We start from the raw sequence: 12,540 nt of genomic DNA, 5'->3' as shown, positions 1-12,540 counted from the left end.
TCTCGGTAGCATCTTTATTACCTCCAATATTATTTGCTCAATGATAGTGTAGATTCCATGCAACCAGCAAATAAAGAGTAACATCGTTCTTTTTTTGTGCGTGATACAACAGAAATATGAAATGTGGAGACGCACGGTGATGCACTTTCTGCGTCACCTGTTTATATGACATCAAAAATATGCTAATTATAGCACCGGAGAAACTCTCAGTTTAGGTGAGATGGCACTCACAGCGGGTCCTATGTGGAGATACGGAACGGAATACACCATTTGTCAGAAATTCCGTGTAAACGAGATGAACTCTGGGACGAGTATATAAAGACCTCGAGGTATCTGTCAAATGTGAACGATTAAAATATATCTACATCAACAAAAAGAAATCGTTTCTTTTCATACCCAGTCTTTCGCTACTACCAATCCACTACCCCTAAAAATGAGATTATCAATCACCCTTTCTGCCCTCGCTTTGTTGTCTTCCCAGGCATTGGCTGCTCTTCAAAACGTCACCTTGTGGGTGGAATCTGACAATTCCACCATCAATGGTAATGGTTTGTCTTCCCTCCACGAAGGTGCTGGTATTAACTATGTTTTCTTAGGTCAAAATGCCCAAACTTTGATCCACGACGACGTCAACAACTGGTTGTACTTCATTCCAGTTGAACCACTTAGACAATACTTTGCCGTTGAAAACAACATTGCTCAGGTCACTGTTGCTTTTACCGACAATACCGTTACTTTCGAGAATGGCTACTTAAGTTACGGCGGATCCACCGAGGGGTTCTACGCTTTGTTGAACATCAACGACCCTTACAATTACTCCAAGACCCAAAAAGCATTGGTTCACTACCCTGATGGTGCCCCAGAAGGTGCCATTCCATTGAAGATTAGAGTGCAAACTGAGGGTGAGCCAGTTCCAGGTTCCACCTCTTCCACTGAGGCTTCTTCTTCTGCTGCCCCAACCACTTTGTCTACTACTGAGGTCCCAACCACTTTAACTTCTGTCATCCCAACCCTTGGATACCCTAACTCCACTGTTACCAAGGACATTACTTACACTGAGTGGGTCACTACTTGTCCAGAGGCCACAACTATCACTATCACCACTTGTACCAAGGCTGCTTGTCAACCTGCTACCGTCACCTTCACTGGTCCAACCACCGCCACTTTCACCGGTCCTAAGCCATCTACAACTGTCGCTGCTGAGTCTCGTGCTCCAACCTCTACCCCAGCTCCATCTGTTGTTCCACAAGGTGGTGCCTCTGGTAATACCATCAAGAGCGGATTGGCTGGTTTCGCTGCTGTTGCAGTTGGTTTATTCCTTTAATTGATTTAGGATTTGTAAATTTCTACTGTCCTACTAAAATTTTACTTCAAAATGTTTAGAGTTGGTTTTCATGCTTGTTTTTAAAGATTGCTACTTTGTCTTTAGCTGTCATTTTTATTTCGCTTTTGTTTAATTACCATTGTTTGCATAATATACTTTATAATCTTCAGTATTTTAATTTGCCTTGTACAACTTCGTAGCTACTGTTCTAGTGCAAACTTTTGCCTGCTTATTTTCATCACCCAATGGAGCAGATATAAACTGAAAACTCTCTTGGAACTATATTAATAGTCAATTTCATATTGCAATTTCTAACTTAATCTAGCTCGTTTCTATTCTCAAATAGTAAACTAGTAGAGTAGTTCACTTCATTATATCTTTAATATTTCACGCCCATACGAATCAAACTAATGACAGTTCCTCTGAAAATATTTGCAGCCTTTTTTGGTGACGCGAAAAATAAGCTTGGTAATGTTTTCTTTGCTGCTGCTAATTTCCTGTTCTAGAATGCAATCCTCTTTTCAAGCTATACATTCTAGTAACGTTGTAATGTAATCAGCGTAGTGTATAAAATGGGTCAAGTGCTGTAAGCTTACAGCTCTGAAAAGATAGGCAGGGGTTTCCGGTTCCATATCCACATTAAGCATTGTATGTTGACAGTGTCAGAAAGAAGTCTTCCTTGCTTTAGTGAAAAGAAACTACAGGCTCCCAACGAATCCATTAAAGAAGAAACAAAGTGTTAACCAAGAGATATTGTGATTTGGAAGATGTCATAACTCCTAGAATCTATAAAGACTTGCCAATGATGGGAATTGACCTCGGTCTTCTGACCACTTCTACGATGGAGACGAAGGGATAACAACGTGAGTCAATATAAGGTGAGCCAGTGGGCAAATTTCGATTCCCATTTGAGAAAAGCTCCCGGAAAAGCTAAGGGTTGAAAGAAATGTATCAAGAGGTTACCGAAAAGCAAACAGCAAAGCAGAAAGCATTCTTTGTTATAACTTTGACTATGGCAAGTTTTTTGGGGCGGCCCAATAAATATCTATGGCCAATGAGGGCACTCAGAGTGTGCTTAGTGTGTTTAGTGTGCTTAGTGTGCTTCTCATTGACTGGAAGGGGTTCAACCACCATTGCATTCGGTGGTAAGGTAGCCGCCTCGTGTCCAAAATAGGGGAAGTAATTATTGGGAGCATGCTCACCAGTTGCGATACTGCTCGTATATCATCCAGGGTACGACTTACTAATATTGCTTGTTGATTTAAGAGAGCTTCTTTACGGATTCCAAAGCTAAGCTTTATTGTCAGCCGAGGCTTAACTCTAGTTCCCTGCTGTAACGTCAAAGAACAGCTTGACTGCTGTGAGAAACAACGGATGACGTGCGTACCCCATGGTTTAATTATGTCTCTCTTCAGACATTCACGGCACCCCATGCTTCAATTAAGTTGTCAAAGCCAAGATAATCGGTGTGATGATAAATGTGTCACTCTATAGTATACCCGGTGTCATGTTATATAGGCTTGGCATCATTCAAATTATGATGTTGTTTAATAGGATGAGCCTCCTTTAATCTTACCATTTAAAGATTTTAGAACAGGGGTCTTTTCGTCAGCCCATGTTGTGATGTTTTGATTTCAAGATGTTCTCCCAGAAGGGATTCAAAAAAACATTCATTAATAATACTTTTACTCTACCTCAAGAGTGGGGGAGGTCCATAAAAGAGAAAATTGCTGAAATAATAAATTGTTGGGGTGGGAAAACAGTAAAGATAGTAACATGTTATTCATTGACCTGCTCAAAGCTACACATCTACTGCACAAACATACCGTCAAATATAACAGAATTGGCTGTCGAAAAAAGGGGTATCAAAAATAAGGGCGGGGGCTGGTCGCAAAATTGATTGTCCTGCAGCACTTAATGCATGCCTCGAGGATGGAGCTTCAGAAAGGACTAACGATGGAACCGAATGGCTTAAAAATACAGCGGAAATAGCATTTTATGGCGTGAGGATGGAGCTTTAGAAACCTTGTACTTGGTATTGCCGAACATTGTAAGTGGGGTTTCCTACAGTGCAAACAATACAAGAGATATTATCCATAACACCTATAATTACGATTCACAGGTGTTATACACATGTACGCCAAAAGGAGACGCATAATGGGTGAAAGAGATTATCGCATATCTAGAGTTTGGATCGGAATTGGACCTTCCAAGTCCCAATTGTTACTAAGAGCCGCTCGGAAGCAGCACCGGATGTTCAATTGAAGATTACCAGCTTTTCTATCTCCGCTAATCTACCCCTTTTGATGATGACTTTTGGGTTCTTCAAATTATTGTTATTTAGTTTATCAGTCCTAGTCTTAATATCAAACCGGGACCAACTTTGGTTGAGTGTGTTTAGGCGACGGTTGTTTTAGAAATAAGGGCCGTTGTCCGTTAATTCCTTTAGCCTCCAATAAACAATACATATAAGCTTAGATAATTATTGGCTCCAAAACATTTGATGTACGCCGAGTTTTATTTTTTCCTGTCTGCCGTGCAATTGGTGGGGTTATCTTTATGTACATGAAGACACAAACACCTTGACAGACTAATACGGAAAACCTGCCCTAATCGCGTACGTACAACCCCACAAATAGTGTCCAGGTACCAAATTAATAACAGGAAGTGCCAGGGGACAGACATCACCATTGCCGTAATCTTACACGAAGAATAATCTTTGCCGAAAGGGATTACTCAGGTTCCGTGGATTCTTCTTGTACGAATCACTCTAATCACAGTGTATTCTAGTTTGTAGGTATACTCTCATGGAAACTAGGTTGACGGCAGCTTGCCCCATTAACCAAGAAAGAATCTCCAAAAAAAAAAAAAAAAAATTGAGCTGGTGATAGCTGCAAATTGGAACTTTGGATGTGGGAGTTAAGAAGACAATGCCACTTGCTATACTGAAAAGTATATAAGTAGCTGGATTTCTTTGTTTTATTTTTAATTTAGAAAGATTATCATCAAGCCTCCCAACAACCAAAATGAAGTTAGAACTTGCCACCGCTCTTGTTATCCTCAGTGGTCTTGCCTCCGCAGACACTGCCCCAGTTTGTAAGACTCCAACCACTCTTAATGAACTTGCTGTCGCTGCTGGTAAGATGTACTTTGGTACTGCAACCAACCAAGAACAATGGAACGACACAAAGTACGTCGATATCATGCTTGAACAATTCGGTTCGCTTACTCCAGCTAACGTTCAAAAGTGGATGTTTACTGAACCTGAAGAGGGTGTGTTCAACTACACTGCAGGTGATGCTTTTGCTGACTTTGCTGCAGAGCACAATCAGATCCTCTTATGTGACACCCTTATTTGGCATCAACAATATCCTTCTTGGTTAGACCAAAAGAATTGGACCAAGGATGCTTTGCTTGACGTAATTGACAAGCATGTTTATTCTGAAGTATCTCACTTCAAGGATAGATGTTTCTCATGGAACGTCGTCAACGAAGCTTTCAATGAAGATGGTACTTTCAGAGAATCGCTCTTCTACAACGTCACCGGTACTGATTACATTGCAACTGCATTCAAAGCAGCTGCTCGTGCTGACCCTAAGGCTCAACTTTACTACAATGACTACAACATTGAGTTCCCAAACAATAAGTCTGCAGCTGTTGAGAACTTGGTTAAGTCTCTTCAAGCACAAGACGCTAAGATTGACGCCGTTGGTCTTCAAGCTCACTTCATTGTTAACAAGACTGCAAGTGAAGCTCAACAACAACAGCAAATGCAAGCTTACATTGATTTAGGTGTCCAAGTCGTCATTTCTGAACTTGATGTTAGATTTGAATCCCTTCCTCCATCTGAAGCTCTCCTTGCTCAACAAACTGTTGACTACGAAGCTTCTATCCAAGCTTGTATCAATGTTGGTAAGCAATGTATGGGTATCAGTGTCTGGGACTTTGTTGACACTTACTCTTGGGTTCCTACTACCTTTGCTGGTAATGGTGATGCTTGTTTATGGTACTCCAACTACACCACTATTCCTGCTTTCGATGGTGTTGTTTCCGTTCTTAAGGCTGCTGGTGTAGAATCTACTTGTGCTTCTTCTGCCGCTCCAACCACTTTGACTACTGAGAAGTATGCTAACTCTACTGCTACTGAAGAATCAACTTACACTGAGTGGGTAACTACTTGTCCAGAAGCTACAACTATCGTTGTTGTGACATGTACAAAGGCTGTTTGTCAACCAGCAACTGTTACCTTCACTGGTCCAACCACCGCTACCTTCACTGGTCCTAAGCCAACCGCCACTGTTGCTGCTGAGTCTCTTGCTCCAGCTACTTCTGCAGCCCCATCTGTTGTTCCACAAGGAGGTGCTTCTGGTAATGTTGTCATGAGCGGTTTGGCTGGTTTCGCTGCCGTTGTTATCGGTTTATTCCTTTAAGTTTCGAATTTATAAAAGTTAGAATACCTACCCAATGATATTTCGAAAATTTTAGAGTTGGTGTTCTTGTTTGTTTGATTTCAGTTTTAGCTCTTTAGGCTTTTTTTTGTTTCCATGTTGTTTTTACCATTGATTGATAATATACAATATCTATTTCTTCATTTAATGAAGTCGCTTGGGATCTTGGTACCAAATAAAGAGATACCTTAATGACACTGCGTATATTTTCTTAGATTATTGATATGAATCCTTAGAATACCTTAAAATATATATCTCGCTACAATTCATGTTTGATATCCCGAGCAAATAAATATACAACGTTGATGACGCACCAGTAAACTCTCAAAATGATCAAAACGGGAAATTAAATTTAATATCTCCCCACAATCCTCTTTCCACCTAAACATCAATTACTATTATCTATATTTACCCAAATAATTATTTACGCGAAGATAATCATAATATCTCTCTACAGAATATGAAGACACTGTTACTATTAATAAATGCTAGTTTTCTTGGGCATCACCAGTTAGTGTCCTCTTGTTCTCCCTTTGTCCCAAAAAGTAATTTTGCAGCAGATCATTTCTTTTTTGATTGGAAAGATTATTTTTGAAGACTGCGAAATAATTTTTGTTGCTAAATATAGAACTACGCTCGTAAGTGACTGGTCAGCCCCCTCTCGTGACCAGACAGTGGAGAGTCGGGGTGAATGTCATAAGTCGTAGTATATCTATTTTGGACACGGCTGTGCCAGTGGTTGCAAAGCGGTTGCAACTTTTTGATAATAATTGTTTAAAAATACTCGATGTTTATATCTACGAACGGTATTATCATAGATAATATCACGAAGAATAATTATAGTGTATTTTGTATTGGTTTATAATTATATTGTGTTATTGTGGGCAATGCTGCTGTATCAAGTTCATGAAATACTATCAATTACAGATTGGTATAAATATGATAGTGAAATCCTTGATAACAGACAGTTTGTGGAAAAGAAGTCATCAAAACCCTCATCTACTCTCGCTTCAACTTCTCAATATGAATTACTTATCTATTCTTTCTTTCGCTCTATACACAAGTTTAACATTTGCTAAACTTCAAGAAGTGGTGTTATACACCGAAGCATACGATCGAGCAGTTTCCAATACTCTAGCATCGGCCCATGAAAGCTCGGGCATTTTCTTCATTTCACCAGCTTCTCAGATTCTCATATATGATGACGTCAAACATTGGATTTACTTCGACCTAGCAGAGGGACTTCGTTACTATCTTACTACCACTCATGGTGTTTTAAGATTAGCCTTAGAACCATACGAGACTTACGTCGAATTTGATAAAGATAATTATTTGTTGTGGCTTGGTACAAAGGAAGGTTGGTATGGCCAGAAGAACATTGATGATCCTTATGGATATTCTGCCACATATTATGCGGTAGTTAATTATCCATCTAACCCACCACTGGACGCTATTCCACTAAAGATTCAAGGAGTACTTGGGAGAATTTTTGAAGATGAAGTCCTGATTTCTTCATCTTCATCTTCGATTTCTGACAGTAGCTCATCAAGTGAAAGCTCTTCATCGAGCTCAATTGATTCCAGTTCAAGTGAGTCATCTTGGAGCTCTAGTGAATCTAGTTCAAGTGAATCATCTTGGAGCTCAAGCGAATCTAGTTCAAGTGAATCATCTTGGAGCTCAAGCACCTCAAGCTGGTCGTCTTCTGAATCCAGTTCTTGGAGTCCATCATCTTCTTGGGTAAGCTCTACTGAATCTTCTTCGGAATCTAGTTCTTCATTGCCTTCCTCCAGTTGGTCTAGTTCCTCGTGGTCTTCTGATTCATCTTCTTCGCTGTCCTGGAGTTCTGATTCGTCTTCGTCATCCCATTGGTACCATAACTCAACAACGACAACTACCACCACAACAACAACCCAATGGATTACAACTTGCACTGAGCCAACAACAATTACAATCACTACCTGTACCAGGAACGTATGTAATCCACATACATATACCTACACAGTTCCTACCACAGTTACTCTCACAGGTATTAAACCTACACTAACATATACGGAATACGTCACTTATTGTCCTACTCCAACTACTATCACCCTCACCACATGCACAAAGGATATTTGTCACCCAGCAACATATACAGTTACTTCTCCAACTCACATTACGTACTCCGCCGTAAAGACCGTCGAGAAGGTGACCCAGCATACGACCAGCGTCCCAAGAATTACACCCAGTAAGACTACAGTTGCTGCTCAATTTACTTCGAGACCCGCAATTACAACAGTTCTCAAAGGAGAGGCAGGTAACCATGCTATTAAAGGTTCCTTCATTGGGATTATTGCACTTCTAGTCAGTTTCATGGCTTGATGGAGGCTTAAGTTTAAGCATTCAATATTGCAAAAAACCACATTTTTCTATAAATCTATTAGGCTTATATTACAATTACATTCTTCTGTCTATATATTCTCCTTTGGTTAATTTTCAATTTTACATTTCAACTGATTTTAATGGCTTTGCCATTGACCCTGTAAATGTCTTGTTTACTTTCTTCTCAAATACCAAGCGTGAATGTTAATTAGCATTCTTATGTGAAGAAGTGGGGTATCACCTGTAACTCCCGTAATTACGAACTGCTCTTGCCAAGCATCAGGCCACACTATTTGAACCTTAAAAGGGGAAGCGTTCATAACTTTTCAAACCATATGCCAAAGCAATGTTGCCTAAATAATGTCAAATTTATTTTAAGAACCGTTTATACGAGAATTGTCCTCAAACCCCGAAAAATCATACCAAAGACATTGTTGCATAATCAGCTCTCACCAATAAAAACAATACAATGCTAAAACAATCGTGCCGGGTACTGAAAAGCCAATCTCCAGACATGACCACTCGTCCATTGCCCAAACATTATGTGGGTCAATCCTAGCATCTACCAAGAAATTTAAAAGCATTATTGGTGTTATTGTAATTGGTAGCGCTTGCTTTACTACTTTGTATTATGTGAGTAAGTTTCAAGAATGATTGCAAAATTAAACAACCTTCTAATTTTGGCTGACATTGGGAGGTCTTTATTTTTGGTACAAACAATATACAAGTGTGTATTGGTTCCCTGTTCACGGCTAGCCAATTTTTTAATGACTTCAATTTTCACCATATAATACAAACTGACACTTGTATTATAAACCTTCGCTACCAAAGATATATTATTTGAAAAGTCACGATCGCTCCTTTAGCTGCTCAAGCAACAACACAAGCTGTTTATGTCTCTTTAATCAACAAAAGGGAGACTGAATTGGCTGTCGCAAAGGAAATCCTTTTGCCTCGCGAAGCTTCTTTGAATGTTAGAGCCGACGAACCAACTGACCCTGAGGAGCCAACTGACCCTGAGGAACCAACTAACCCTGAGGAACCAACTGACCCAACTGACCCATGTGACCCAACTAAACCAACTGATTCTACTTCATGTGACCCAGCTGAACCAACTGATTCTACTGAATCTTCTGAGCCTACTGATCCATGTGAGTCCCTTGCAGCTGAACTCTCTGAATCTTGCGAGAAGTATTCACATAAAACTACCACTCGCACCACTTACACCGAATGGGTAACCATTTGTGAAGAATCTACCACTATTACCCTCACTACATGTGTAACTGATGTTTGCGATACAACAGCAGTTACTGTAACAGGCCCTACGACAATTACCGTTACAGGTCCAAAACCTGAAAGCACTCCTCCACCAACGACTGCTGAAACAAAAACCACAGTTACTGAGCAACTCACTTCAGACCAGAAGTTTCTTCTTATGAAGGAATGGCTGATATGAAAGCTGTCGGAGGTTCTCTCGTAGGAGCCGCTGCTCTTGCCATTTGTATGTTAATTTAGTAGCAGTCAGTTGAAGGCTATACCATTTTTAGTTTCTGGTATTCTTTTTTTCGGTTAATGGCCTTTTCACTGTAGTTCCAGTTGGAACTATCGGACTTTTTTTACTCTTCAATTACCGTGAATTTACTTCAATTGAAGACTTTGTTCATTCTGTAGTCAATATTATATTTAATTTAATGTACATGAAGTAAAGCTTTCTTAAAAGAAAATATGCAATAAATACAAATGCTGATAGTTTATTCTGTCTTGATAGTTTATTCTGTCCAAGCACTAGAGATCTCTGGCCAAACTCTCTTATACATGCTCATGGCAACTGTGTCTTGGGATGTCAACTTACCATCAAAGTTAGCCTTGAAGTAACCATGGGTACCAAGACTCTCCTTTATAAAACCACTTCTTCCTGATTTTGTGAATAATGGAATTGCCTTGAACCAATTGATGTCTTCTGCATTGAAAAACATGTAACGGACGGTGACTACTCTCTTGTGAATCTTGACAGGGTGACCAGTCAAGACAGCCCTTTGAGCAATGATTCTAGTGTGGTCACAGCTCAAGAAGGTACCTTGACCGACAAACTCTACGGTGCCATTTTCACCTGGCTTGAAGTAGATGGTTGGTGCATTATTGAAAAGAACTGGTGCAATTGCCGTAGCCACGACTGTATCGCCAATGTGAGCAAAGTTCTCAGACTTGTGAACATTATTAGGGTTATTAGAGGCTTGGTTGAAGATAGGTTGTATGATTTGTCTTCTTGGACCATATTGGACGATAATGGACTCCTTCGATGGAATTGGCTTCTCGTAATCTTCCCAACTTTCAAATGAGAAATGACAAACAGCCAATTTGTGCTCATGTTGTGACAACTCAAAAATGGAAAATGGAGCCGTTTGGCAGTTGATTCTTTCCAAGAGGAAAGAAGGTGCTTTTATGAATATTCTGGCCTTGTTACCGGTGTTAATCTGTGTGTCTTTTATGTATTCCTTGTTCACTTTGTTTTTAGTAGCTTTGTAGTTGCTGATTCTCAACAATCTGTTCCAAACACTTGGAGCCTCCACGTCATTTTCATCGTAGTCCCAGTCACAGTTAGCTAAAGACTTAATACCTCTGAATGCACTCAATCTCTCCTTGGCAGATTCAGATGGGTGTAACTCCAACTCGTCAGGGAATTCCAAGTCTTCCTTCTCGATGGCTCTGAATTCCTTCAATTGTCTCTCTTCTTCCTCGGGAGAAAGATCAACGTGCATGTCGTCACCGGCTTCAGTTGGTGCGTATTCTGTTGGTGCTGCAGTTTCTTCCCCTGCTACATTCATGTCATCATCAACAATTTCATCTGCCACTTCTAAGTCATCGTCATCGTCTTCAGCATCTGAAGCGTTCTCCAAAACATCATCCACAAACCACCTTCCTTGATATTCGGAAGTTCCTTTTGGCAACTTAAATTTTCTAGAGGGTATTCTGGATGCATCTTCTTCAAAGTAGTTTCTTCCGTCCATTCTGACACCAAGATCGTTATTCTCTTCCCACTCGTCGTCAAAGTCATCTTCCATGTCTACTTCCTCTGGGTTCAATTCTTCAAGAGTTTCTTGAGATTCATCTGGCAAGTATTGTTCGTTGTCTGTGTCCATAGACTTGTGACCTTTGCTAAGTTTTTCGATACGGTCAACTTGGAAATCACCGTAACCTGGAATGTGCACCAATCTGTTGGCATTGAAACCTATACCACGAACTGTACCTTCAACAACCAATTGGCCATTGGTAGGATCGTCCGATGACCAAAATGCAGAATCTGCTACCAACCATCCTCTGGAATCTCTCCAGTTGACGGATTTGGGGAATTTCTGGCAAATAGATCTTAAGCAGTTAAGATTCTCGGAGTCATGCTCCAATGCAAAGAGCTTCTCGTCATTAGGGAAGAAGTGGGAGAAGAAAGACTCTAAGGACTGTCTGATATCCAATTGCAAGTTTCTTTTAGGGTAAGCACTAACCAAGTTAGGGAATACTCCGAATACGGAAGCGATACCTTGAGCGATCAAACTTCTCAAGATCTGTTCACCATACTCGAGTTCTACTTCTTTGGTAGCCGACAATCCGAATATGACGAAATCGGACACTTTTGCAGCATCAAGAATAGCAAGAAAATCGTCGTGATTTGGGATTATTACCTTCAAATTGGTCTTGAAACGAGCTACTTTAATGCTGGTAACCGATGGATATGCAAATTCAGTGGGTTTCTCGTCATCGGTATTGAATAATTTGGTTGCAATTTCTACAGGGTTGATGTCATCGGTTAATGCTACGATGGTGACGATCTTCTCTGCTCCCGACGAACCCTCGAACAATTTTCTCGTCAATTTGGTTTCCAAGATCTTGTTTTCTTTCAATTGTCTGGCTAAATTCTTTCTTTCGATCTTGCTTAACGGTTTATTGGCCTTATTAGGACCTACCGTCGATTTTTCAACCTTACCCTTATACTGGTTCTTTAACGCACCTTTAGACGCATGCTTTGACTTGAATGGCTTATGGTCGTTCTTCAACGTCGATCTATGTGAATGTCCCCCCTTAGCCATAGCGTTGTTGAATGCTTTTACTTGTTTTAGCAATCTAGACTAATCCCTTCCAAATCCACTCTACTACTAAACTACCTAACCGTTAAGATGAGATGGGCTATTTTTTTTCAGCCCGATTGGTAGCAGCCTGATCTGAGTCATGTGACAAAGCATCAGATGATGGTTACTAGGGTTCAACCCTGGGTAAACATCCTACTCACGTGCCATAACATTCATCTCTAAGGAACATGGAAAATTTTTCGTCCCTCGTTGTGTTAACTGTGAGAGCTGAGAGCTCTCTGCAGGCACCTACTTGGGACTATTCTCACTGTGCGATTGTCAGTGG

The 12,540-nt window shown here is 40.3% G+C and overlaps 5 protein-coding genes across 5 annotated transcripts; 4 read left to right on the top strand and 1 right to left on the bottom strand. All coding sequences in view use genetic code 12, as the record gives it.

The window, feature by feature from the left end:
• The first annotated feature begins 313 nt into the window (after positions 1 to 313).
• RJT20DRAFT_131193 (uncharacterized protein) lies at positions 314 to 1,495 on the top strand. Its single transcript, XM_064917947.1, has one exon. The coding sequence runs from the start codon at positions 434 to 436 to the stop codon at positions 1,322 to 1,324; it is 891 nt and encodes a 296-aa protein (XP_064771861.1). The 5' UTR covers positions 314 to 433; the 3' UTR covers positions 1,325 to 1,495.
• A 2,972-nt stretch (positions 1,496 to 4,467) lies between these two features.
• RJT20DRAFT_100717 (glycoside hydrolase superfamily) lies at positions 4,468 to 5,754 on the top strand (the record flags this gene model as incomplete). The annotated part of the gene is made up of 1 exon (XM_064915638.1): positions 4,468 to 5,754. One exon carries the CDS (start codon positions 4,468 to 4,470, stop codon positions 5,752 to 5,754), a length of 1,287 nt encoding a protein of 428 aa, XP_064771860.1.
• A 732-nt stretch (positions 5,755 to 6,486) lies between these two features.
• On the top strand, positions 6,487 to 8,215 carry PGA13 (Pga13p). The gene has a single exon (XM_064917946.1). It carries the CDS (start codon positions 6,679 to 6,681, stop codon positions 8,131 to 8,133), a length of 1,455 nt encoding a protein of 484 aa, XP_064771859.1. The 5' UTR covers positions 6,487 to 6,678; the 3' UTR covers positions 8,134 to 8,215.
• A 432-nt stretch (positions 8,216 to 8,647) lies between these two features.
• On the top strand, positions 8,648 to 9,636 carry RJT20DRAFT_148405 (uncharacterized protein; the record flags this gene model as incomplete). The annotated part of the gene is made up of 3 exons (XM_064918979.1): positions 8,648 to 8,677; positions 8,742 to 8,766; positions 8,982 to 9,636. The coding sequence occupies 3 exons, from the start codon at positions 8,648 to 8,650 to the stop codon at positions 9,587 to 9,589; spliced, it is 663 nt and encodes a 220-aa protein (XP_064771858.1). The 3' UTR covers positions 9,590 to 9,636.
• On the bottom strand, positions 9,637 to 12,431 carry TSR1 (Tsr1p). Its single transcript, XM_064921019.1, has one exon. It carries the CDS (start codon positions 12,213 to 12,215, stop codon positions 9,903 to 9,905), a length of 2,313 nt encoding a protein of 770 aa, XP_064771857.1. The 5' UTR covers positions 12,216 to 12,431; the 3' UTR covers positions 9,637 to 9,902.
• Positions 12,432 to 12,540: the final 109 nt, after the last annotated feature.

The sequence above is a fragment of the Scheffersomyces xylosifermentans genome (genome assembly GCF_036884685.1).
Source record: "Scheffersomyces xylosifermentans strain CBS 12540 chromosome Unknown RJT20scaffold_8, whole genome shotgun sequence".
NCBI classification, from domain to species: Eukaryota; Fungi; Ascomycota; class Pichiomycetes; order Serinales; family Debaryomycetaceae; genus Scheffersomyces; species Scheffersomyces xylosifermentans.
This window is presented reverse-complemented; position numbering and strand designations above follow the sequence as displayed.